Source organism: Melopsittacus undulatus, chromosome 15, assembly GCF_012275295.1.
Source record: "Melopsittacus undulatus isolate bMelUnd1 chromosome 15, bMelUnd1.mat.Z, whole genome shotgun sequence".
NCBI classification, from domain to species: domain Eukaryota; kingdom Metazoa; phylum Chordata; class Aves; order Psittaciformes; family Psittaculidae; genus Melopsittacus; species Melopsittacus undulatus.
This window is the reverse complement of record NC_047541.1, coordinates 823619-851458: the sequence shown is the minus strand read 5'-3', so window position 1 is coordinate 851458 and position 27840 is coordinate 823619. Positions and strand designations below refer to the sequence as shown.

Genomic DNA, 27840 nt, shown 5'->3' with positions numbered 1-27840 from the left:
CTGGTACGCAGATACTGTGATGTGCCTGTCCCCTAGCTCATATCTAGTAAAGAGGTAAGAGCAGCCAAGCACAAGGGTGAAGTTTCATCCTATAGAAACTCTAACTTGGTAAAGCAGAGCAATCGGGAGGGGAAAAGCAAGCGTCTCGTTCTGCTGCACACATCATTTCACGCTTATGCACCACCTCTGTGGACACTCCAGTCTCAAAAAGAGCTCAGTGGAAGAAACCAGACCAAGCCAAGGGTATGAAGTTTAAAACCCAAAGACATGTATAAGGTGATTCACTTTACAGAACGCAAGCAAACCATTGGTTAAGCCCAATGGACTCTGGCTGGCATCTGATACAGAGCTGCAGCCTTTTAGCTGAACAGCCAATGCTCCAGGCGAAAAATACTCCAGCAAGACTTAAATGATAAACATTTGCAAGATATTAAGCTGTTATCATGTTGAAAAGGTACATCCTGACAGCTCCTAACCATCAAAAGAGATTCCCTTTTAAACATAACAATATGCTTGTAAGTTAATAAAATCCACTTATTTAATGTCATCGGATAATGGTTTGGGTTGGATTTAACACTACAGTGCGAGGAACTTAAAAGCAAGCCCTCCAGTGGGTAAAGTGCTGGAGCATGGGAACACGGAACTGACTTGAAATAGAAACCCACTGCTCAGATTTAATTGTCAAACGGGATCAGATGAGCCAAAGCATTAATGGTGACAGCTATATTGGACTTTTTAAAGCGTTCATTACCTTGCCGTCAGGGACACAAACAGTGAAATATCTGTGAAGAGAAAGCATTCTGGTGAATGAAACAGTACCTGGGTAGGAATTCACTACAAGGAGTAGAATTCCGCTTGCGAATCCAACCCAGCAGCTGCAGACACAACCAGAATGGCCACAGGTGCAGTGCGAGCTGTGTAAAACACAACCGAGGCATCACTTGCCGTGAAGAACATCCCGAGGCATCAGCTCAGCTCAGATCAAGTGGCAGATTTGTGTGTTTTCTTGTAGCCATGTTTTGTGCTAATTGCTCTTCACTGGTCACCGCTTAAGGGAAGACGTGCAGGGAGACGTGCAGGCATTCTTCCTTGTACAGAAAGACTGCATTTGGCAAGGGACCAAACACCAGCATCCTTTAAAAGGCAGCTTCCAAACCAACACACTTCTGCTATGGTCGTATTTTGTGAGCTTTCTTTTGCCTTGGATTAGCATGATACTCATCATATTAGACCCCATATGCAGACCTCAGATGATAGCCTTTGTGTAAGACTGATGCTGAAGTACAAGTCCAGAATCTTATGGGCACAGAAGCATTGATTACTGACCTGGAACTTCAGTTCTTTCAGGAGGCACTTCACAAACTAACTCCCTGTGACCAGCAGAGATCTGGTCAAGGTACTTAAGTGTCTGAGCACCTGAACCTGGTGCCTTCAATGTCCCAGTCTTTAACACTTGATTAAAACCCTCTTGAGGCTCAGATTTCCCCTTTCCCTGCTTTTTAAAGGATTATCTTGGGCATAAAGCTTTGGAGAAGGCACACAAACCAGGACACACTGCTAGAAGCAGCTCTTGAAGCAGGGTCTGTCTCTGGAAGACACCCATTTCTTGCCGTTTATTCCTGAGGTTAGGATGGGGAGGAACCACAGATGGTTAGAGAGGCCTCATCAGCTAGAACCAAAGAGGCCCAGATATTTCCTCTGAAACCAGGAGACAGCACAGCAGGAAGGGAACAGTCAGTGCTTGGAAATACAAAACCCCTCTCCATGGACCAGAGGATGCTCGCTTTGTCAGTCTGGGACAGCTCAGCACAGGGGAGCATCTCCAGCACCACTGGCAGGAGGCTCTTGCTCCCTCCTCAAGGAAGAGCACCTGGTCAATAGGAATTGTGTTAGCTGGGAGAACTGGGGATCCTATATGTGCAACAGGAACAACAGCTTCGTGTCAGTTGAAAGCTTCCTTTGCCCGTGGAGACAGTTTGCCCTGCAAAAGGCTCCAGGCAATTAAAGCAAAACCACCCCCAAGAAAGCCAGCAGACAAAACTCATTTCCTTTAAGCTTATTTAATGATATTTGAAACGCTTAAATTTTCTATTTCCCAGATCCTGAAAACAGATTCTTTTTCTTTAAGTGACCAATATTTAATTCCAGAAACATACAACCTTATCAGCTAAGTCATAAAAGAGCTATTTTACAAACATACATCTGGATAATTAGAACAATAAAGTCTTTTTAGACATTCAAACATGATCAGTAAAAATACAGGATTATTAATAAAGATTTTTGTGTATTTTTTTCTTTTTTAAAGAATACTTCCAGATTTTCTTTCTTCTCTTTAAAGTAAATCTCTGTTGCGAGTACATGATTGTATGGTGTACAAAGGAAATAAAAATATCCGAGTATGAAGAGAGCTCCACAAGACTTAATTCAAAAGAAAACAGCAGTGTTTTGGCTGCAGTATCCCTTTTGCAGTACATCTGCTTGTCAGTTGGCACCTTTTGGGGAAGGGAAGGAATGAAGGGATTTCTTTGGGGAACAGAGGGAGAAAACACCGGATACCATCAAGCACTGAAATTGTAACCAAGGGTCATGTGCTGAAGCATCAGACCCATCTTCTACTAACAGGGACAGTATGTGTAAATCAGAGTGTCTATGAGAACACTGGAAATAGGCATAATGCTGTCTGAAAGCTGACCAAAACCATCTGGACTACTTAGCTCTTCTGAGCTACATTCCTCATCCTTCTTTCCGATCCCACATATAGGATGTTAAAGACATCTCCCCTCCCTACAGACAAGGTATATTCAAGAAACCAGGGTGATCAAACACCAGCTTAGCATTTGCTCTCCTATTCTATGGGAGAAGGAAATTCCCCATTCCAGAAAGTATCCATCTGACTTGTCCATCAACCCATAACTGCAGAAATCACTTCTCAGAAGGATATGCAAGGATAGCTGCTATACCACATCTTTGCTCCCAAGATAAGAAACCCTCGCTCATCTTGTATCTGGGGGAGGATTGGCTGGGGCAAACAAACCAGAGACCATTGTCCTGCTCTGCTATCCAGTCTGAATAAGGGAATGTACAATCATTCAATCACCAACCAGGGGCAAAGGAAAATGCTTCCTTACACTGGAAACTGGAATTAGAAAGAGGACAATCTTATGGCTTAAAGGGGGGAAAAATGTGAGCATCCTGAATAGTGCATTTGAGTCCCAGCTCCTTCCGCACAGTGAGACATGGCCTGAGGTCTGCCATACAGTAGATGTGCTACAGAAGAAAGAGGAATCCCCCATCATTTCAGGTTACTGCTTCCCTGACCCCACCAGCATTTGTCTAGAGGAGTAATGTCCCATTTGTGAGGATGATAACATGATAGCATAACAAGGCCAGCTGAAACAAAACCAAACAGGACAGAGCACTACGTGTCATTTCTACTGCCCATACAACTGGGTCTTCTCTAACACTCCTTAAAGCTCTCCACAATCTCCTTCTCTGGAGGCTGTTTCTTTCATCTGGTACAGTGGCTTCCCTGCCATTGTCACCAACCTGGCACAAAGTGTGGATGTTTCCCCCCATACATCTTGAGAGGTGACAGAGACAGAACTGCACCCGACCTCCCACTGGATTATGTCCAAAGAAGCATTAAGGGATGGTGGGGAAAATTCCACATTCTCAATCAGCCATGGAAACTTGCTGGAAAGCTTTTAGGCAGCTAAGGCCACAGTAACAGCTCCTGTTTCTGGAGTGTGCAGAGCCAGGCAAGCATCATCCAGCTAATGAAGGGGAGCTGGGGGGAAGTGCCTTAGAAACCAAGTCTATAGCCCAGTTCTCTTTCTGGCCAGATCACATTAAAGATGCCACATCAGCATGAGGCAGCCTGGGGGCTTACAGGGGGAAGTTCTGATGATTATAACCAAAGGAACTGTATGGCTGAAGGTGAGGAGGGAGGATACCACCCATGAAAGAATGGAAGTGCTTGGCTAATACTGACAGTATACTCGTACAGGTGCAACAGGCCAGGCCTTGGTGGGTCCCAAGGAAGAGGAATCTCCTGCCAGCCTGGAGGAGAACACTTTGGCTTGTGTTGGCAGTGTAATGCTCTGCTGGTGAAAAACAGTACTTTGTGCAATTGGCTCTTGAAACAAGAGAAACTCCCCCCTACTCTGTAAGGGCTCATGGCTCCAGCTTTCACATCAGGCAAAAACCATCTCCAGCCAACCTCTGTCAACCTTTAAATGAACATATCCCTGGCATGTTTCTAATGGGACAAAAAAGAACTGTTTTTTTCCTATGTGAGTAGACAAAGGACAGAACCCATTTCTTGCCAGTAGCTGAAGAGAAAGCGTGTGTTTTAAAGGAGCACAGAGTATGATCTTTATGCTGACCAAAGACAGACTCTCAGCACTTCCTGATGCATGCAGTGATACAAGCAACACTATGGCAGTTCTGATTTGTTAAATGGGATTTACAGGTTTGGCATGCAGCTCAGTTTGGGTTCATTAAATAGTTTAAACCTTAGAAAGAGGGTGTCAAGAGACTGCCTTACACAATCTCCACTAGCAGTCCTATTCAGTGTCTGATAATGGGACAGCTTGAACCACCCTATGCCAAGGATGAACTGCCCACCCTGGACTGGCTCCAGAGCAGAGGCACAGCCAGCTTAGGCTGCCCAGTGTTAGCTCTGCTGCTAGCCTGATACCTGCATCTTATTCCCAGACGGGAAGGAATTCCAACAGCAAAACCCATCAGAACAGGCCTGAGGAAGTACCAGGGAGCTGCTTCAGCCTTCTTTGTTCTGCACATCTCTGTTTCAGTGAGAATACATTGGCACAAATCAGTTCAGGAAAGGAAATAAACCAACCACAACCAAAATCAAACCCCAACCTCCCCCACCCCCAGAAAAAAACCCAACCCCACCCCAAGCCCTCAGCAAGACATACTTTCAGGTACTAAAACTTACTGGCCCTATAATCAGCAGTACCTGTGGCTAACTCAAATGGCAGCCCTTATTCATTCAGTAGTGAATCAGGGGCAGATCTGCCCCATATCTTTGAAACACTTCTGGGTTTACGTTTATTCTTTTTGATCCAGAGAAGAGTTACAAAAGTGCTGCAGGTCCAAGTATTTTTATCACTTTACAAAGGAGACAATGATCAAAGCCAACGAAGTCAAGGAAAAAATTAAACCTTTCTCCTCTCCCAGTTTAATCTTGCATGTCAACAAAGGAGACCCCTAATGGGAGAGGGGGATAAAGAAAATTTGCCCATCTGAAGTGCCTGGCTATTTATTTAGTGCATGGAAAATTCTTGTTACACATTTGGTGACACGAGCAGTTCCCATGCAATTGGTGAATGCAGATAGTTCCAGCCACAAGTCATCCTAACACCTTCATAAGTAGCTCTTCGCATGGCAGCTTGATTGCCAGCAGGGAGTGCAGAGTCCAGTCCAGTGAAGATACACTTGCACATAAGCACACCCTCTCCCCTCAGACCTGACCTTTGGTTCAGGAGCAGTGGCAGGCAGGGTGTACTGTATGCAGAGGGCTAGAACTGTCACTACCCAATTAAAATAGAACAACAAAAAGAAAAGCAGATTAAAAAATTAAAATGTGCTTTTGATACACGGAATGAAGTCAAATAAATACATTGATTTTTCTTCTTTTAATGTCTAAATACATTTTTATATCCTACACCCAAAGCTCTGTACATTTGGTTTGGTTTTTCTGTTCTGAAAAAATGAATTTCTGCGAGCAAGGAGAGGAGCAGAATAGAACAGACTCCCTCACTGACAAGATAGTGCAGATGCCCCACAGGAAAAGCACCCCATGCCCACTTTGCTAGAGTATGGTTCACGTTTGGATGGTCCAAACCCTCTTGGCTCAGAGTCCACAGGGAAGACAGCGGGTGCTGCGTCCTGATGCTCTTCATCCAATCTTCAGCCATGCCTGAAAACATGACTAGCTTTTGTCTGAAGGAGGAAAGAGAAAAGGAGGGAGAAAAAGGGTTGTGAGGGGGGGATGCAATGAGAGATGAATGCCTAGAACACCAGTACTAGCAGAGAATGCGTGTCATATGAGAGACAGCACACCCATTTAACCTTAAGACCTTTGTCAGCAATTCCAGCAATTACCTCTCTAGATGCCTAAAGCCAATTTAAAGAGCCCCATGGCAACCGCTTCACACAGCATCACAGAGACCCCAGAGAAAGAAAATGACAGATTTTAATCATTTTACACATGCAGAAATCTTCCTTTGGGACTTTACATCAATCTAGGCTTCTTTGAAAGAGAAGCCGTAGATCCTGAGATGTACATCTTTGGCAGGTAGGGGTGGGACTGCCTGTAACAGCCTTGTCAGAGGAGGGAACAAGCCCCTCTGCACGTGAATCAAGACAGATTGAACCAACCTTTCCTGCAATCAGCATGGTCTGAGCCCTGTGAGAGCTGCTGAAGTAGGTGAAAGCTTTGTCATGTGTGTGATAAACATCAATAATTGACCTTGTGCTCTTTGCTTAATGTCTGAAGCTAACATGGTATAGGCTACCAATTACAGACACTGGTTGCCTACCTGAGTGCTCTCCTGTGGAGGCTGATCCAGCCAGCCCTTGGCGTCGGAGAATGGTGTAGTCTTCCTCAACCTCCTAAAAAACAAAAGCCCCAAAAACTCAAGTGGTTTTCCCCTCTATTTAACAAGTGAACAAAGAGGACTTCAGATGGGAAAAGAGAAGTTTTGCTGCAGGTGAGTGGACTGGAATCACCCACATTGCACAATGACCCACAATGGATCTCAACTGTTTTACCAGCATCTTTGTCAGGCCTTCTGTTTGTATGCAACATTCCACTTTCTTCTCAGATTTCAGTTAAATTAAAGGCCAGCTCCTGACTTACCATGTTGGTATGCTTCATACATCAGGATGCTATGAACCTTCTGTAGCTATGGTTATCATGCATACAGAATCCCCATCCCATGCAAAAAATCATTAAAGCTGAAAGCGTTGTTATTGGTCGACTGCAACTTAGCACCTTCATTTGACATTGGCAGCAGCATGTGACAGATTTGATAAGTCTTTTCATGTCAGGAATTCATATTCCTTAGGCCAGTGGCCCCTTCAAAACTCCGCTGCGGCAGACGTGCATCAGTTTTGTCCTATCCCTCAGGAATCTCTCCAAGTTCAAATCAAAGCAATAAACATACCTGCTAGCTCTAGCACAACTACTTGCCTCTCCTAACCCACAACTTAACGCAAACAAAACGCCACCAAGATTCTGCTTTAAAAGTTTCCAGAGATAAGAGCCAAAGACAAAAAAGGCATGGCTGCTTTTTTCCATGCTCTTTTCTGACATAAAACCTAAGGAATATGAAAACCCCAATACTGCAAACAGAAAGGCAGCATACCTTTAACTTTTCAAGGTCATCCTCTATCTTCTGAATATACTGCATCATCTGCACTCGTGACTCTATAGAGAAGTGAGGGCTTGCTACAAATGAGCAGGACTCTTCCACTGCTCCCCAGCGTGAGGCCATCATCTCCTCAGCGAAAGGGGAGCTTCCTCCATCTGACTGGGTGTCCCGTGGGGAAAGTGGCTGCTGCTGTGCAGAGTCCAAAGAGGCACGGCCACCTGCGGTGCACTGGAGAACTAGAGCTGATACCTCCTCATCTGTGGAGCTCTCCTGCACTGTTCCGTATCCGTCAAGGATCAAATAATTTCCTGTTAAGAGAACAGCTTTTTACTAACACCTCCAGCTCAATAATCACCAAGAACCACAGAACTAGAGTAGACAGCTTAGGCAGACTTTAAGACAGATAAGTGCTGAGAGGCCCAGCTCCAAGGACATCTTAAAATGGATAAGCAAATGCATTTGTGAACACTACACAGAACAGTGATTATATCAGACCAGATTGGTTTGGTTCTGAATTGGGCTTCAGAGATTGTGGCAGGTTTCCGGACTGCAGTTTGAGAATTACATGATAAGATGAGCTAATCATCCCCCTTCCTGTTTCTCCTAAATGTGTGTTTCTATTATGATGTCTGGAAAACCTGCACTTACACTAATGGCACCTGACAAATCAGGCTGTTAGACTTCCACTTGCTAGCTATGGCACTGAGGATGCTTTTAGACTGGTTAGCTTGAAAACTCAGCTTGCTGATGACATGCTAAAAGATAAAGCAATTATAGATAGAAATGGTTTCACAACCTGAGCCTAACACTCAGATTTATGTTACATTTCCCTACAGTATTCCAGTAAAGCTAACATGTGGAATCTGAACTGACTAAACCCAGGCCTATCTAATTTTGATGTCCCTGCACAGTTAAGAAAGTAAACAGTATAAAAGATGACAAATAAATTAGATGCTTTGCGTTGTTAGCTCAGTTTTAATAATTTAAAACATCTCGGTAATTCAGGGGAAGAAGAATTGTTTTCAATATGGAGTTGGAAGGCAGCATTCAGACAGTCACAGATTGGCTTATTCACATTGACAGAATCCAATTTGAAAACAAAAGCATATTTATGATAAGAGATTTCAAGACCAGGAGTTACACAGAATCTACCCACTAGGAGCTACTTCAACAGGCACAGAAGATAAACTTCAACCTGTGTCCTCAATTTAGTGCAGTGTCACCATGTGGGCTGATTGAAACTCACAGGGCTTTCAAAACACAAAATAACAATGAGTTTTTAAGAGCTTCAGACTGGGGTGAGGTCGCAAGACAATTACAGTGCAAAGCTAAAGCCTAAGTTTCTTTTCTGAAGCTTGATCAGGAGAAACCAACACAGTACCCAGGAAACAGCATGAGTCATGAGGACTCTGTGTGTACAGACTAAGGAAGTACTTTGCCTTCAGGGAACACGTTTCCTATACAGATCCTAACAGACACTTGAGAGATAAAGTGGTCCGGTGGCAACCGCAATCAAGAGCTTGCATTGTGCCCAATGCCTCTGTAATTACACTCTGTCACAGTGTATTAACCCCACAGCATTTCAGCCTCTGCTTTCATAAAATAGAGAATTAATTAGGTACATATTTGCACAGCCCTTTGCAGGGCTAAAATGACTGTCAAGGGCCAAGAGTTAACTTTAAGTGTCCTATACCACATAAGCAAGAGAGGAAGTCTCTAATAGTGAATCTGGACAGACTGTCACTCTGCGAGTGAATTAACTATGCTCACCTGAGATCCGTATTTGCACATCCTCTTCCTCCTTCCTTTCCATTAATTCACTTTCAGATGGATTTTCATCACTGTGAGCTTCTCGAGCATCAAAAAAATGCTCCCCACTGTCATCAGCACCCACCCCTTCCAGCTCTGCGGCTGAGACCTCCAGATTCATACTCATGCGGTCTAGTGCTAAGTTACTACTCGAGCTGGGGTCTCTCTCTATCAGCTGCATGGCATCTCCTGAAGCTGGCGATTCAGCTGAAGTCCGGAGGCCATAACTAGCTGTAGACTCGTTAGTTCCGGTTCTTGGAAGCTCTCTGTCTGTTCCCGGCCGGTGGAATTTGTTGTTCTCAGGGTGCTGTAGTCCAGGCTCATTTCCACTCTCGGTTTGGGCTTCCTGAGAAACGGTCCTAAACCTGGGAAAGCGCTGCCGGTCTTCGAGGGTCCCCTTCTCACAGAAGCCAAGCTGCTGCACCAACAGCTGTTTCAGCAAGCCCACTGCAAGTAAAGATGATGTTCACAAGGCTTCACAGATCATAACCTCCCTAATGGTCATTACACCAGGCTACCTTTTCAAAGAGGTGTATCTCATAGCAGCCAGCCCTCTCATTGCTCTTGGCAGGAAAAACAGGGATAAAAATAAGTATATCAGGTCTGAAGCCTTCCTGCACATTTTCCAAGCGAGAGCAAACGTGTCAGTACAAGTTCCATCTTGCTTAGGGATAAAAATCACCTATGAAACCACCCAGCAAGTGAGCTGGAGCACAGGTGAGGGCACAGGTTTCTCCCAAGCCCCCCAGCCATGGCCATGACAGGGGATTCCCACTGGAGAAACAAGCATGTTGAAAATATTCCACTTGACTTTGAAATGACAGATCAAAAAAAACCCCAAAAAAACCACTGAAGACACATTTTTCCCTAAAATTTCATGCAAATTTATGCTTGGTTGAACTTCAACCCACATTCCTTTAGTTCTCAAATTATCCCAACCCAACACTTCGTATTAAGGACACATTGTTGAAAACAAAAACACGATGCTGTCAAGAGCATAAGAACACTCTTCATTCTCACCATGTAACGCTCATGTAACACCCAGGAAAAGCTATGATGTCATACAGCATAACAGTCACTCATCTAAGTGGAAGGCTGTTGTCAAAATGTGAGTGACATTCTGCTGCTGTTAGAGGGCTGCTCTTTTAAGTCTGAATAGTCATGAGATGCTCGGGCACTGTCTTCGCATACCCCACAGACTAAGATTATCTTAGCACTGGTCTCTGAAAACAAGTACCAAGAACATTCATACAGCATTCAGAATTAGAAAAGCACTCTGAATCCTGTAAGAAGGAGCAACAGAAGTGGATCAAAGGATCCAAAGTGAACTATTAAATAGCAGAGAACTGGTGTTTACTTGTACAGAGAGATAGAAGAAAGCATTTGGGCCAAGGAGATGAAGCCTCTCCATGCTGGTAAAAGCAAATAACAGAGAAGCAATACAGACTATTCCCTTCAAGTATAACTGAGGGACTTTGTGTCCTTTCAGAATTGCCAAGAGGAGATACATAGATTAATGAATTCATTCAAATTTTAGGAAGTTATATTTAGGGATTGCACTACTAGATCTGATCAAGTCGGTCGCATGGCTCTGCATCCTTCCTCTGAAAGGAGGTATGCCAGAGAACAGAGGAAGTGATTCAAAATCTATTACAGAATCTGTCCATCCGGAGAATTTCTTTACAACACATACAAGCGTTGAGATAATTATATCCAACCACATCCCATGTCCTCAGAAAATCTGAACCCAGACTTTGTCAAGCTCAAGTATATCCCATATGTTTGCACGGTACAAAAACCCATGCAAAATCATGTTCTGCTACTCAGGCAGCCTCTCCTGTTCGGCTGCAGTGCTATGAAAATAACTCCATGGGCTGACTGCATTGTCTTTTAACATCCAGCAATGGCACTGTAAAGCACTGCATAACGTTCTGCAATATAATTTTGTCATCAAAGCACTTCATGGCCAGTAATTAACAACTCATTACGACCATCATTTTATACATGGGAAAACCACAGGAAAATGGGATGATTAAAGCCAAAGGAAAAGGCAGTATATGAACTCAGGACTTAGAATTCCCTGCTGTCAGATTCACTTTGGTTTGCTATGCTGTGCTCTACAGCACAGAGAGAATCGATATTTAATAGAAATGGGCTTTATTTTAACTCATTGATTCAGATGGTTGACCTAGCAATGTCCATCTCCACATCACGTCCCAACCAGACACTGCCCACAGATACTTACAGTTCCTCAACGCATCCAGTGCCCACTGCCCTTCTGATACGGAAGATAAACTGGTGGTTGTGTGCTCATAGCATGCAGAAGAATCTTTAAGTGTCAGGTCAGCCTGCTGCACTTTATCAAACTGTCCTTCTGATGCAAGGAGACTTTCTACCTTGGACTTTTCAGACATGATGAGTGAAGAAGATTGAGCATTCAGTATTAAGGGAGATTCGAGGCCCAAATCTTTATCTAGGAAACAGAAAACACAGATTCAGGTTAAACAACCGTGCCAAATTTGATGATAAACTGCAGAAAATTCTGCTTCCCACAGAAATCTCTGAAAACACTGAGAAATACAGTCCTTGAGCATGGGCTTGGGAAAAGGCCAATTCTTTCGAGGGGAAAAAAGAATCTTTACCAGTAATTTATAAACCAGATAGAAACAGTCACAGGTACATTTCCAAGAGGCTCAGTGTCACTTCTCCACATGACTTATAATGAAATCATTCGTTCCCAGGAATGTCAAAGCTACCAAGAGATCCCAACCCACAAGGAGTACACCTTGGCGTATTTGCACTCCATGTGCAAATCTACTGATATAATTGATCTAGACCAGAGCTTTACCTGGACTTTGGAGGCTGCTGGCAGGAATGTCATGCTGCTCTTTGAGCTTCTGCTGTTCTTCTTCTTCACGCTCCTCTCTGCAGGGAGTAAAGAATGAACACGTTCTTTTAGTCACACAGATCTGAATCGCTGCATGAGAATCCATGCTTTGGCTGGCAATGTTTGAGCAGGAGAACGGGTACCAGACAAAGAAAAACCAGCCCTTCTTCCTCCAGCTACTTTTACTTACTCGCCAGGTCCTGACTGCGGTAATGGAATCACTCTTCTGGTATTCCCCATTTTTACAGTCCCTGCCATCTGAGCTATAAGGTCCTGCCATCTGCAGTAGAAGCATCAAATAAAAACATGCAAGATGTGAAGCATAATGAATACTTGTCTGTTTAACACCTCTTAAATCCAGCTAACATTATTACTGCTTTTCTTAGAACAGAAATAGATGTTTCCTTTCTTTTTCAATCCTGTTACATTCAATCCCTGTAATACCTTGCAGCCACCAGTGAAGCACCACAACGTAATGCGCACCTCATCAGGATACAGATGCAGGATTATTTCAGTCACTTATCTGGCAGTCAGTCATATAAGATCAGAATTGCAAAGGCAATTTAAGGTCAAAAAAGGGTCAGGAGTGAGCCAGACAGCAAACAACAACAAGAGAAGCACTAAATGTATGTACAGGGTGGCTTTTTACACATCTTATAAGCTGGGAGAGACTCTCCTTGGATACTTCCTACACAGGCCAACACAGCTGCATTTTCAGCTATGCTGAGAGAAGGAACTCAGGTAATTCACAGACACCTGCACCGTTACTGCAGGCAAACAGATGTAAAGGATCTCTCAAGTACAACAAATCAAGCAGCAGATGGAACGGAACCAATTACTTACACATTCTTCTCTGACACAGTCTGTGCCACCAGTTCATAAATATGAGCGCCATTTTCTGACATGGAGATGACGAAGAAAGCTTTGTTATCTGCAGCAACACAGGGAAGGAAGAATTAAGGTAGATGCCTTGCCCCACATAGCTTCCTCACGTTCCTAAAACTGGGAATACCCCTATCCAGAAGCAATAAAAGAAGAGTTGATGAGATAACCATCCAACGCGATAATATACAAACATCAAATCTTTCCTTACCCAGGAAATTTGCCTATTAGTCCTGAAAGAAAGGAACCATTACAGCCCAAACCATTCTGAAACAGATTTAATTCTCCTCTTTTCCTTCTTAATAATTTCTAGAGCACCTTTCATCTACTACAATCAGAGTACTTTAATTTAGAAGTCTATTTAAAACTCAAGCCATGCCTATTACTGACGCAAAGAAGTCAAACAGCTCATACATACAAAGACGTTGGACAACCAAGAATTAAGCCTACACATTTTCTCATGTTCTACTCTGAAATTCTAGGCAAAACCATCTATTCCCAACCGATCTTCTCTACATTTTTGGCTTCCTCTCTTGCTTTCTCAATCGGTTATACTGACCTGTTGCCACCTGACGAACCAGAACAGTGTTCAGTTTGATGATAGGACTGAAGGTGTGTTTACTGTCAGCTGTTGATGCCAAGATTTTACTGTGACATTTCAGTACCAGTTTATCATCTTGTTTCTGCAACAGCACCAGAATGTCCTCCAGGAGCAGGGTGTAGAGATCTGCATGGGGTGCAAAAGAACCCAGAATGAGTTAAGGACTTCATAGTTTCATATCACACCCCTGCAGAAAGAAAAGGGCTGCATTTTTGATTACTCATGCAGAGGCAGTAATCAGTGCTATGCCATTCTAAGCAAAGCTTGCAAATTTTCCTCATGAAAACTACATCAGAAAGCTACATATGGAATTGGATCATCTCATGACTGACTGCTGTGTCCCTGCATGGCCTTAATGACACTCCAGCACATTTCACAATTGACAAGAATAATTTAATCAGCTCTGAGCAACACATAGGCATTATTACAGGCGGCAGTAAGATCCATTAACTGGAAACTGCAGCAATGCTTTCTCTTTCTCTCCTTGTCACCAAAACCACACAAACCCAGGTCAGTCAGTTGACAGAACAGGACTCACCGATAGTTTTGTCACGATTAACCTTCCAAGTCAGAGGTCCTTCATGAAGCATTTTTCTCTTTGTTAGATCCAAGTTCTGTCACCAGGGAAAAGAAAAAATAGTATCACTATGGAATTTCTGTGGAAGTAAGCAATGGTAAAGCATGGGAATGTCAGAGGGAAGGCTAGGATAGGCACTCCAGTTGGGAGATGAGCAACTAAACCCAGCGTGGCAAAAGAAATGGGGATCAGAAGTAGGGTATGCTTTTAAATCTTGAGAGATGCAGGCGTTATCACTGTTCCTCTTTCACTGCTCTTCTGCAGATGTTGGGGCTCATAGTATAGAGAATTTTCCTACTAAAGATACTAAGGCATCAGGATGTTATCTGATTCCCAGGAGGAGTTTTTCCAATGAAGCTAGCAGTTCTAGTCCTGCAACTGGTTAATGCTTCAGCACTTGATTTGCAAGTCAAGTGTGCCTACAAATGATATACTGATATACAAATCATCCCAGTTATCTGGTGGACTTTATAATGTCAATGGATTCTTCAGTCATTTCAGTGCTTGTGACATTTAGATCTGCAGGCAAGTAGAAGTGACAATTTTCACAAGTCATTCCTTCCAAGTCTCAGAGTCTACAATCAATGACAGCAAGATTTCATAACTGACAGCAAGTTCCTCATTTCCAAACTAAAATGCTTGCAGGTTTATTTGTGGAAGGATCCATGACACAATTTTACAGGAAAGTCTTCATATACAATTTTTTGGCTCCATACCGATTTTGGGGAAGAGAGAGGAGTGATAAACAAACAACAGAGGATCTATACAAGACACAAAGTTAATCCTGCTCCAAGGATGCGGAGCATTCCATTTAACAGCAGCCGAGAGCAAGTAACCACTTCACTAACATAACTGCAAGGGGCCATCAAACACTGTGCTTTTAGCACTGGACTTCAGACTTCATTTGGGTATACCTGTGGATCTTGCATACAAATCAGCCTGTGTACAAGTTCCTCTTATAAAGCTAACTGCATTGCAACACCTCATGACTCTCTGAGGCCTCCCTAGTTCCAACAGCACAACAAAGGCTTGCAATCATTTGAGAGATATATCCATAAGACAACTTATGGTCCATTGGATATCTTTTATGTGATAGAGTACATTAGGCTGAGAACCATTAAGGTCTGTTTCAGAGAGTTTACAAGCTTCATCAACACTGCTATATGCAGAACCAAGTTGTTATATTCACAGAGGTATTCAGGCAGGTAACAAAACTCAGATTTCTGAGACTAATTGTTTAGGTTTTGCACAGAAATATTCATCTCCAGAGACCATTTGATTGTACATCAGAAGACGATAGCAGGAAGTGCCACAAACAGAACAACAGGGCTGCAATCATCATTTACATAGAGATTGGTTCAATGCTGTCACTCACCCTGAACTCATCCATCATGGGATCCTCAGACTGTTTCAAGGGGGACAAGTCGAGACGACGCTGGTAATCCTCCAAATGCTACAGAGAATGCAGTGAAGATGGTTACTTTGGTTAGTGAAACTCACTGGCATCAGAATGCAGGCAGTCATTAATACTTCCACACATACCCAAATGCCCAGGATTCCTCCTCTCACAGGAATACTTGGTGCCACAAAACATCTCAAGGCACAATATAAAGTCACTAGTACAGAGACTCTAGGAGTCTTGAGCAGCTTGTTGCCCTTCAACTCTGTTCTCCCCAAGCCTTGATGCTCACTCCGTTCACCTCCTACCTGCTTGTTCTCAGCCTCTTTGACAGCCTGGTTCACGTGGTTAAGGATCTGACGACAATGATCTGCTGCTTTCTTCACCTTCTCTTTCTCTTCAGGCAGTTCTGCAAGGGAAAAAGGAAATGAAAGAATGCTTTTCAATAAAGGTTGAAAAACTCACAAATCCAGTGCAGTTTGCTGACCTCAGATTTGAGAAAGAACTCAAATTCACAGAATAGCATAGCAACAAAAGGACCACATTTCAAAGGTGAAATGACATAAACAGGTTTGTGATAGGAGGTAATTCATTCTGCCCTGCACAAGGCACTGGCCTCTGATTAGCACTATTGCACAAGCACAGGACTTGTCACTCTCCCTTTCTGAGGGGCTTGTGGCAACTCTTCACTCCACAAACATCAATCTGAGCAGTATTCTGAGGAATCTGAAAGGTCACCACTACTCCACCACGGTACAAAGAGAGTCTTGGGGTAGACAGTTAAGATCACACACAGCCAGCTAGCCAAAGTCCCAAGATGTGGCAACTGACCGCTGGCTTCTGCATTTCCCCCAGTCCTTTTTACTTACTTATTTTGGAAGAAAGAAAAACAAAGAAACATAAGGCAAAACATCCAAAAAATGTGTTACACGGTAACGTTTTCCAATAAATTGCCTGTATTTATTTTAACTGCTTAGGAAAGAAGTTATCATTCATGCAGCCTGATGATAAAAACCACTATTCCTTTACAGCCAGACCAAATGAGTTATCCTTCCTACCAACAACACTTGATCATACACAGATAGACATAGGTGAACCCCATCCATTCTCACTACCATATGCCACATTAAGGATTGAGTTAACAGGCAAATAAACAAGTACATCAAGGATAATGGAGTATCACATGCTCTCCTAATTATGATTAGAGTCAACTTGTAAATGCACTATAGTTTTTATGAGTAATGAAATTACACTGCGGCAGGTATCTGCTAGTGAACCTGAAAAGCTATTTTGTGGTAGTATTAATCATATTTTCTCCTGTTATGATGGAAACATCTTTCAGAGTAGCACATCCTAGCTAGGCTTCACTTTCTGCAAGAACATTAAAACATTCTGCAGTGATTTAGAGATGCAGCAGATGAGGAAGGAGGGCTACGTAAAGATCCTGCTGGTGTCTGTTGTGTAGGAAAGCACTGCTTTCCAAGTTCAGTGTGCTTCGAATCCTTAGGTGACATTATTGACCTTAAAGAATCAATTTGTTCTGTCTTACCTGCTTTTATTCTCTGCTTAAAGAAATATGTTGATCTGCCATAAGCCTTCACAGTACAGGAGTTTTGCTTAGATTCTATAATGCTTTCCTTTTCTTTAATTCCTTGCTCACAAGGTTGCCCTATGTCTAGTCAAGCTTGTTTAAGCAATGGAATAACTTGATGGATTTTTATTAGATTCTTCATTCTTTCACATTTTTATGTTTGTAATGGATGATTAAAGATTTCTGTTACTGAAGATCTTATTCTTTTTCTCTCTCTAATGCATCTACATGGAAATTAGAATTCACTTCAATGTATTTTCTCTTAATAGTTTGATTTAGCCATCTTAAATGTCCTGAATTCAGGAAAAATGTTTATCAGAGCATATTTATTATTGAAAACCAATTGATTGAAACCAATACATTATCATCTGCAGTGACTGAATTCTTTCTACTTATTTCTGTGAAGACTGACGAAATGAGTTAAATATATCTAGAAAAGTACAGGAAGAACAGACCTGCTAATGACTATTTAAAACAATAGCACAAATGCAACTTGCCTCTCAGCCAATTCCTAAAGATTTGGTTGCTAAGAGCATGTAATAAGGAAGAGTTACATGATAACTGCTCTTTTTTCCTCCATCTCTTTTTCCTCTGAATCTAATTCCAGCCATTGACATTGTCACATACTCTTCTACAGTCAGAAATATGAAGGTGCAGAGAAAATATTTCTTCACTTTCATTTGGTTCTTGTAATCATTAAAAATCATTAATAACTTTAATAGTGTAAAACTCAAATAGGCTAAGAACTGGAGCGTGGAGAGGAGACAGGCAGGAACTCATGGTTTCCTTCTTCAAAAATTGATACCAAATAAAGTTGTTTTGCCTGTAACTTTCCTAAGCAGAGGGGTTTGGTTTCTCTTCAAACTTCAGCATCCCCCTTCCTCTAACATTTGAAACTACATTTCAATTACTATATTGCAACTTTACACTTTGGATGAGGCTTGGAGCAAGCTGCTCCAGTGGAAGGTGTCCCTGCCTGTGGCAGAGGGTTGGAACTGGATGAGCTTTAAGATCCTTGCAACCCAAAGCAGTCTGGGATTCTATGATATGCTTTGAAATCACACTTGTCTAGAAAACCTGCTGAGATGCATGCACGAACCCTAGAGGAAAGGTTTTACCTGTGTACTTAGCAATGTTATCCAGCAGAAGGGGGTACTTAGTCAACCTCTGCATCTCTGTGGGAATGATATCCTTCAGCTGCAACCGTCGACACAGGGGATTACTCTCAGCATCCTAAATTTGAACAGCACAATATCTGCATTTGTCATTTTTATTAAGGCCATAATTACCTGAACATGTAACATCCATTCATCACATAAACACCTATTAGTTCACTTTCCAGTAATTAAATACAAGAAATGCCAAGCTCTATCATTCAGGTAACACATCCCCTCTCCATCTGCAATTACATATAAGAAAGGCTCATCGCAAAAGCAGCAGCTTCCTTCCCTCATTACTTCACAGAGGTCTGGTACCATCTCCAATCAATCTCAATCACCACCATACAGGGAAGACATCAGTGTAGGCTTTCACACTATAGCAAAACTACAGTACATTTTTCAGTGTAACCTCAACCCTTGTATTACCAGTTTTCACAGCTTGTGGTAATGAAGATAATGTTCTCTCCTCCAAATGCCACATGTATTCAAGCCCCTTTCCTGGCAGGCAGAATAGGTGTGTATCATCTGCCTTCTGCCCGTGACATGCATGAAAATTGCACTAAAATGAGCAGCTTTCCCACATCCTTAGGAAACAGCTACCTCAAGTGAGATGCCACCTCCTGCCTGGGACAGCATGTGCTTTCCTGCACCCTATCAGGACAGTCTGTGTTCCCCAGAATGAAAGGCTCCTCCCTCCAGAAATGATCAGCAGAGATAAATACAGTATTGGAAACGATCCCAATCTGAAGACAATGTCAGACATGATGTCATTAATTATAACAACTTTATCTACAGCCATTCATTATGCTATGCTGGCCACCAGCCACATCCTCAGGCAACTCAAACCTTCGCATTCAATTCACCTGCACAAAGGTCTGGAAACGAGAGTCCTTCTTCTGGCGCGACTTGATGACCTCTAGAGCAAAGGGCTGGTTACTGCAGAAAGTGGCAGTTGCGTGTTTCAGCTTCTCCTCTGCTGGTCCACTAAACTGTGCCAGTAAGCAAAGAAAGCCAAATTTAGACAGACTCGAGTTCAGCATGTGCCACATTCAACAGACATTTAGCCACGTAGCACAACTGGTCTTGCCAGGGAAGAAAGGAATTCCTGGCAAGCCAGAAGTAATTTTCATCCTGGTTTTAAGGCCTTGCCTTCCTAACATACTGAGGAACCCCTTGATGCCTCAAGCTCTACAGTTCTCCTGTCTCCAGCTCTAGCACATCCAGACCTTTCCATCAATGCACTGCTGATTCGGAGGGAGAACACAGGGCCATGCCTCCACTGTCAGCCTTAAGGAGAGCAGCAAAAACTGCACTCAGATGAATGACAACTATTTAACAGAGAACTGGGCAGCAAAGCCAAGACCAAAGGTCATCTTGTCTCTCTGGGCCACCTATGTTTAAAAACCAGAATGTAACATATCTTCTTATTTCCTAAACAAAAGGATTACAAAACCATGGCTAGGGGAAGCCATAGCAGGGCTGACAAATGTGCTGCAGGTAACAGATGGTTAATCTGTTATTGAAACTGCAACTCTTCCCCTTCTGCTACCCAGGCTGTGATGCAGAGTAGTAACTCCACAAAATACTCTAGAGAATGTGGCTTTTTGTTTTATCCACTTGGCCAGAACATCATGCAAGGGCACATAACTATTAGCTTAAGGTCAAGCTTGCTCTAGCAAGTAGTCTCTTGCTTTTCCCTAACACGCAGGAGAACTGAAAGGGTTGGAGGAGTTTCTTCACCAGCCACATCTGATTTTCATTTTCTTCCCTTCTTTTTTTCTGGAATACTAGACGAACAGTGGGATATAAAAAACCACCACAAGAGACTTCGGCATGAAAAGCTTAAAAGAATAAGCAAATCAATCTTCAATCCTAAATTAAGGCGACTTGAAAACAAACAGCAAACTGGGAGATTCCCAAGAGAGAATTTGCTTTTTCTAAACTGTCTACATCACTCCTGCTCCTGTCATTTGGAGCTCATAAGAGAAGCTAGAAAAGGTTCAGCTATAAGAATTCCAGGACTGGAAATGGGTATTTTTACCTATCTTTTAATTGCACCACAGGCAACACAAGACTTAAATCTCAGTGTCACTGAAATAAATTGTGTCATTACATTCTTCCAAATCCTACTCTCACCTTTATGTCTCCAAAATTACCTTTCTGCTCTACCCACACATCATAAGGAAACTATTTGTTCTTCCTTAAATTACTCTTGTCTCCAGTCAAATGACAATCCTGCAAGTTTCTTCCTGCTTTTGTTCAACCTTCATTCTCTAGTCCGGTGATGGCTCCATAGAAATGACAGCTCTAAGGCCTTTAGTTCCTATTAATTGGGAACAACCTTCCCAGTTAATATATATATTACAACTAACCTCTGGCTCTGGTTGCCATTCTAGGAAACATTATTCTCAAGTAGAAAAAAGCAGTAAAGTATTTTACCCAGGAAAGCAAGTCCTCCCCAATCTGGCCAATAACGGATGTCTCGTTCCTTTTTCGGACGGCTTTCATCTGATCATTCAATGCAACTTAAAAACAAAAGAAGTCCATGTTATTAATACTGCTCCAACAATGTGCTTGAGTTTCAGCAATTATTTGAAAATTGAAGCTATTCTAGGAAAAGAGCAGATTTGCAATGACTTCAATTAACTTTAAAGAAGAAAATGTCCCACGACATAATAAATTTAGCAGAGCATCTAAGAAGACGTTGCCTAACTCCCTTGCACTTCTGCCTCCCCTGTCCTCTAGTGAACCCTAAGAACCTTTCCAATCTTATCTGAGGATCTCTGCCTTCTAAAAACATAGGAATAACGTAGAATGCACTTCGATCCACCTGCATAAAATTAGACAAGGGATTACTCAGTGGCAGAGCCAAACCCAATTCTGACCAGTCCTTTAGCTACCCCCTTAGGAAGGGCTATCCTTCAAAACCACCTGCAAGACATCAATCTCTCCATGTTTGTTTTCATATCCCGTTCACCAACAGTTGTAACATTTTAAATGCTGATCCATAAAGACTATTCATCAAAGCACTGCTCCTTTTATCAAAGCCTGAATCAGCACAAGAGAGTCTGTGCACACAGATAAGAGAAGGCAAGTATCTGAAAACACCGGACACATGCATTCTTTATCAAGATATCTTTGTAACTCAGAAATGTGAAAACAAACTGTGTGCAAAAGGAAGAGGAACAGCTGTGGCATTCCTTCTCAGCTGAAGTGTTTTATGAGGCTGCCTCTTGTTTGAGGGTCACTTGTTTACATTTTCCAGGTACTTGCATCCAGGATTCCAGCTGCTCCTACAAAGCTGAAAGGCTCTGGATCACTTAGTATCACCTCAGCTGCAATTACCATGAAGCCCAAGGATATCCTCCAGATTTGAAAAGATCTTCCGCTTGTCACTGGAGCTCAGGATCCCCTCCCTGGTGACACGCTGGTAGAAGACATTATGCAGAACCTTCAGCGTACGGACATGAGCCCTCTCAGTGTAAAACAGTTCTGAGGAGAGGAAAGCAGAAGTGTAAGTACCTACTTAAAGAGATGTGGAAACATGAGTCCAAATGTGAAGCAAATGGAAGTCAGAAGTATGAACTTTGAAAACCTTCCCCCACCAATACTGTCCTTGCTGGCCCATAATCCGTCTTGCTCCAGAATGAAGCCACATTCTGTTATACTTCCATGTTTGGAAGAACAGAGAAGCCAACTGGTTCATAACTCGTCATTTTCCCCAAGCAAAAAGTAAGCTCTTAGCAGCTCATATAACCACCCAGAGTGTTCTGCAGGACTGCAAGACCTGAAAATCAGATGAAGCTTTGAAGATAACCTTGGTAGCAGCTTTCCATCTGCATCATGTGCCACCAACAGTCTGGGCAGTGCCTCTTGCTTTCCTTTACAGAATGTGATACTGCTAACTGGCCTCTCAGTGTCAAACCACTTAATATTGTTTATTCTCTAAGGACTGGATCAATCTCGTCTCAGGATACTTTCCAGTAACATGTCCAAGTTTCACACACATGAACTCTGCCAGAAGTAATAACTTTGAGCAAATCAGTGAAGAAAGACCTAGTTTCAAACATTAAGAACTTCAAAGCTACAAAGAACTGGTTTCAACCTTGTGCTTGGTGAGCCAGGGGAAAATCAAAAGCCATCTCACCATTAATTACTTCTTGGCGCTTGATTTCATAGGGTTTCAGCCCCATCAACACTTCTCGGCTCACAAGCTGCTGCCAGTTGGGAGGGTCCATGTCCATGTCAAAATCATACAGCTCATCTTCACTTTGCACATCTGCGAAACCAACGCTGTCCATCCTAACATGGAAAAAATACGTCAGTACTTCCCACGTTAGGCATGGATGTAAGGAAGAAAGAAGTAACACTTGTACAGCATTATGAATATGCTCTCCATAATAGCTGAAGGCTGTTACATATCTGAACCTATAGGCATACTTTCTACTTTTGCCTTTTACAGAACAACTAAGAGTGAATATCTGTTCCAGCAGCATCTTCATAGCACTGGTTTTAGTGACACAGATAAAATAAGTCAACTTTCGAGTTGGTGAAAGAATAGGATACGACTTCTTTAATCCGTCTAACTGCAGATACAGAGCTAACAGCAATACACAGGTTTAAAAAGAAAATATGGAAAGAAAATAAGCTCCTTAATCCATCCATTTAAATCAGCAGATACGACAATCACTACACTTCACTCATAGATCACAGGGCTTATCTGTGTGTGATTCACTCCACCTGTCCTATATATGGATGTCAGTGTCTCATTTCATATATGCATTATTTAGGAAATGGGATGATCATGCAGACAACTGCATTGGCTCAGAACAATGAACACTAGTGCATTCTACTTTATACTCTAAACAAATTCAGTGAAGTCTAAACATCTGTAAGCACACTCACTTGCGAAAAGGCTTTGGTGTTCCCATGTCAACCATTCTGCAAAGAACAAAAGACATTATTAGGGAAGCTTATGCAAGAATTTCACCCCACTCAGACATTTCTCATCATTTCAGAGTAAAGGTGTAACTTCCTAAGTAGAACATGTTGTCCATTTGTCAGCTTCACCCTGATCATAGTTTTCTAGTACTACTATAGTAGCAGACATAGACCACTATTGCCTGTTTCTATCAGTGATGCTCAACACAAATGACTGGACTAAGCTCCAGCAGCCACTGTCACATCAACTCTCCTCCAAGGCTCAAGCAACCAGAGTACCATAGTTACCTCTCTGATTCTCCCTCCTCCTCCTGTAAGTTTTCCAAAGGAGATGGAAATTCAAAGGTATTATTAGGTGTTCGGGGTGTGCCTTCCATACAGTCAATGGCAGGGGGAGCTTCTCCAGTCTGCTTCAAACCTAAACAGGAAGCAAGTACAAAATGTCAAGAAAATAGAGTACATTAGAAAACTTCATGGCCTCTTCATAACCTTTGGATTCCTCATTTCAGGTTAGAGCTGGAAGAACTGAATTCCTAAGTGATTCCAGATGACACTGACTTGTGCTTATGAAAACAGGCACCTCAGACTTTGTTCTTTTCCTGTTAGATGATCCGATGCCACAATTAAGAGGATCCATCTGGCAACAATCTCTGGCCTTGATAAAATTTCCTGATTAGAGCCAGAGAATATGCCAGAAAAGATGACTGAAGTAAGGAAGATCATGTCTAATGATATAAAACTATTTCCTAATTTGACAAGTTTGTTGCATCAGTCAAGGTCCTTTCCAACCCTCATCATTCTGTGCTTCTATGAGCAGAACTGTGCTTTCATATCCTGTTCACAACACAATCTTTAATCATTCCTCTATGCTAGTAACACCCTACCTGTTTCACTGTCTTTGCTTCCCTCTGGAGAGGAAAAGGGACCCATTGCCAAAGGAGACATTGGGTTGGCAGGTGGGTATGGCCCATCTGTTCCTTCACTGGAGGACCCACTCTGGCGCATCTTGCTGGAATCTGGTGGCTCTGGGCTAACTGAAGATGCTGGAGGTACATGCTTTAGATGGCGAGGCTTTTGCATTTCCATGGCTCTGCCAACTGAACAAACACAGAGCCATTATAGCACTGAAAGCACTTTTACTTGTTTTCAATGATGAGGACAAGAAGCATTTCAGGACAAAATTAGGTCTTCAAAAACATGTTTACAACCAAAAAGTTCACTGAGTCTTCTTAGCATGGATTTTTAAAACAGCAGAGACTTTATCTGGCTTTCAGACTAATATTTAGGGAACATATATTTGCTTGTTTTACATACTTGCACTGCTATCATGTCGACTTGGTCTCCTCGGCGGGCCGAGAATATTAGGAAAGCCTCTTCTCTTTCCTTTTTCCTCTCCTTCTTTCTCTTTCTTGATACTTTGCTGCAGAAAACCAAAGCAAACAGGTCACTCATTTCTTCAAATGCAGTTATTAACTGAGATAGTGACTAATTCTTTAAAACTGCAAGAGTTTGGTACAAGAGTTTTATTTCTAATGAGTTACTGAGAGGTCAACATCCTGCAGCATCAGAGGCAAAGACAGCCTCTGGACACACTATGAATATAACACGGTTAGCAGCAGGGAGCCACAGTACCTGAAGAGATACATCTGTTATAAGCAAAAACTCACACACCCTGTTTTTAACTTAGCAGGACCCACTCTCCTCCCTAGGGTATGAGACTAATCCAGAGCAACCACTAGCACCTTGTTTCTCTAGGGCACAGCATCTTGTGGCTCCAAGCCTCCATAAGCATACAGACTCCTATCTGGGAGACAGAAGGGCAACCTATCTTACCAGTTCAGAAAGGCTGTGAATGCCTGAACTAACGTTTTTGTACTGTCAGTGCAGAACTGCTTGTGACAATCCTACCATTACCAAAGAAGCTGGAATGCTGGTGAAAATAAGTAGCTACTGTGACCACAGACACCCCCATATTGTGGGAGACAACTGAATACACCCACAGAGATGGAGTTTTAGTGGCGACATTCATTATATAACTGGAAAGTGTGGGTGGCAGGAAAAGCAGCTTTCTTGCATTGTGAAGCATGAGGTTTGGGGCAAGTTTCTTAAGAAGAAAACTAAAGCATACAGGCCAACAGCCAGATAAGCCTTAATGAGATACTCATTAAGGTTGTATCAATTGTAAGAAACGTTTCTCACCCCAAGTTTTAGTAAGGTTAGGAATGTGAAAACCAAGCAGCTAGAATTCAGGCCTACAGGTAACCAAAGAAAGAAGACAACTCCTTTCTAATTCACGTGTCTGAAAACAGATGTAGAACCCAATTTCAGCTCTTAGGTTTTCTGTGCAGCTCAGTAATCCCAGATCCTCTTGGTGATGCAGTGAAGACTGTAAAATCATACCAATTTCTGATGTGTCATGCAAAAGTGGATCCTGGAATCTAACAAAGCACACAAGTTGGGCAGCTTTAAACAAATGCATTCTGACCACAACACTACTACCTTGATCTTTGGCAAGAAACCAATACGGCCACGCTTCTGCTCCAGGTTCCGAGGTTCTTTAACTTTGACTCCCAGGTGTTTCATGTATGTAAGAATCACATACTGCATTGTGGAACTGCCCAACACATAAAAAACAAAGAAGATGGAGAATAAGGAGAAATGGCAAATGCAAACTTTCTGTTGAGAAATTAACTATTTTTAGATTAAAAGAAGTTGGCATGTTTTTTGGGTTTTAATACAAAACAAACTATCACAGACAAGGGAAAAGACTCAGCTAATACCAGCATTTGTCCCTCTTGTAAGCAAAAGATGGAGTATACAAGCCTAAGAGGTAAATTACTTCTGAGCAGTACACAGAAGGTCCTAAAATGATATACCAAATACACACTTGAATTCATATTATACTTTTGAGCTATTGTTCAAACTTAGTAACAGTAAAAGGTATGGCTGATGTAAAGAGCAGAGTAAAAGCTACCCAGTTTGTATACAAACTGAACAAGGCAAGGCGCATACAGAAAATGCTAGACCAGACCGAAACAGCCACAAGACAAAACCAAACCAAGCACAAACTCTCAGCCAGGTCTGAAACAAAAGCAACAAACTTCAGAATCAGAAGAGACTGAGAGCAAGAGGTTGATGCTCTGAATTCCAATCAATTATGCCAGGGGATTTAGAAAGAGGAGTTTGTGGCTATAGCCAGCAGAGGGCTCTCTTATGCTGCTCAGCAGAACACAGAGCCAGCAGTGGGGTTCTTACTTCACAGACAAGACTACGCAAGTTCTATTACCTCTTGTCTTCTTCCAAAGGCTGAGATGTCATCCTAAAACCAAGAAAGACATGAAAAACGGAACTCAAAAACCAATTAACACCCATTCACACCCACCCAGAGCATCAGCTGCTGTGTTCAAAGCATCCTTTCGAAAGTCAGCAAGTCCCAGGAGCAGGTGTGGGGAAGGAAGGCTCATTCAGCTTACATTAGAAGTAAAGTATGGGTTCTGAAAGGGACTCTGATCTAACAATGCAGAAGTTCACAACGACAACATTACCTCTGCTATTTGAACAGCAGCCTCCTTGAAAACATACAAGGACTTTACCTAAATATTAGCTTACTTTTAGCTATCATTACTCAAACATACATTGATAGCAAACAGGGGCAACAATGTAAATGTAGTGATGCCAAGTTGCTTCTATTTCCTAATTGCTTTACTGTTTTTAGGTTCAGGATAGAATCTTTTCTACCCCCACAATTAAACCTGCTGTTACTCACAAGACTTCCTCAATTTTAGCAATAATCTGTTCTGCACATGCTCTTTCCTTCTCCATTGCAATGCGGTCACGAACTCTCTCTGCATCCAGCTTGGTTAGCTCTCCTTCTGCCAGGGTCAATCCCATACTACGTTTCTGCCTGAAAAATGAGGAGAGGGAAGCATCACTTGAACTTGAGTACTGACCTATAACAAGGAAAAGCAACCTCCTGACATTCTGAATGTCAAACAGGTTTCATTATTGGTTTCTGTATGAAAATGTTGAAGTCATGACATTTCTCCATAACATTTGTGTTCACTGCAAAACTTAGCTAAAATAGCCTTTGGAGAAATGAGGTTGTATGGTATTTATCAAGAGAGGCAGCTACTGCAAGGGTCAAGAAAAAGTAGTTACTCTTTTTGCAGCAGCATCCCAGGTTGTGTATTTGAAGCATATACTTGAATTGGGACATTTTTAGGTATAAATGAACACTTGTCTTGGTCTAATGTCTCATGTTGGCACTGAGCTCTTACAACTCCAGATGAAAGGGCATACTAATTATCAAATTCTACTATAATGACGATTTTCTGAAGTGAAGTCTTCTGTGCCCAAAGAGGAGAGAGAAGGGAAAAAGGAAAATAAAGGGGGAAAACAAATAAGGAAGATAAAAGCTGACAGCAAACACAACTGGTGCAAAGGGTTTATATCATCTCACCTAGAGAAACAATGTTCTGCAATTGCCTGAAACAGCCTCAAGGAATGAAGAATCAAAGCTCTAAAATGGATCTTGCAATTACTTTGAACACAGTGTCAAAAAACATTCAAGAATTGGTCACAGGGTGACCCTGG

At 42.3% G+C, this 27840-nt stretch overlaps 1 protein-coding gene across 3 annotated transcripts in view; it reads right to left on the bottom strand.

Annotated features, from left to right (window-relative positions):
- Positions 1-5049: 5049 nt before the first annotated feature.
- ARHGEF12 (Rho guanine nucleotide exchange factor 12) overlaps positions 5050-27840 on the bottom strand; it is a 69783-nt gene continuing 46992 nt past the window's right edge. For 2 of the 3 annotated variants that reach the window (XM_031043304.2, XM_013127354.3), the window contains 24 exons: positions 27014-27151; positions 26534-26566; positions 25747-25861; positions 24562-24667; positions 24132-24344; positions 23536-23665; positions 23212-23247; positions 22454-22608; positions 21652-21798; positions 20746-20831; positions 19170-19295; positions 18265-18379; positions 15864-15964; positions 15532-15609; positions 14118-14193; positions 13538-13705; positions 12940-13027; positions 12287-12376; positions 12058-12134; positions 11455-11682; positions 9171-9656; positions 7395-7708; positions 6567-6639; positions 5594-5967 (listed from right to left, as the gene is read on the bottom strand). In XM_031043304.2, the coding sequence (XP_030899164.2) occupies positions 5957-5967; positions 6567-6639; positions 7395-7708; positions 9171-9656; positions 11455-11682; positions 12058-12134; positions 12287-12376; positions 12940-13027; positions 13538-13705; positions 14118-14193; positions 15532-15609; positions 15864-15964; positions 18265-18379; positions 19170-19295; positions 20746-20831; positions 21652-21798; positions 22454-22608; positions 23212-23247; positions 23536-23665; positions 24132-24344; positions 24562-24667; positions 25747-25861; positions 26534-26566; positions 27014-27151 (3190 nt within the window). In that variant the 3' untranslated portion in view covers positions 5594-5956. Of the gene's footprint in view, positions 5968-6566; positions 6640-7394; positions 7709-9170; positions 9657-11454; positions 11683-12057; positions 12135-12286; positions 12377-12939; positions 13028-13537; positions 13706-14117; positions 14194-15531; positions 15610-15863; positions 15965-18264; positions 18380-19169; positions 19296-20745; positions 20832-21651; positions 21799-22453; positions 22609-23211; positions 23248-23535; positions 23666-24131; positions 24345-24561; positions 24668-25746; positions 25862-26533; positions 26567-27013; positions 27152-27840 lie in introns of all 3 variants that reach the window. The other variant, XM_031043303.2, reaches the window with a different exon arrangement.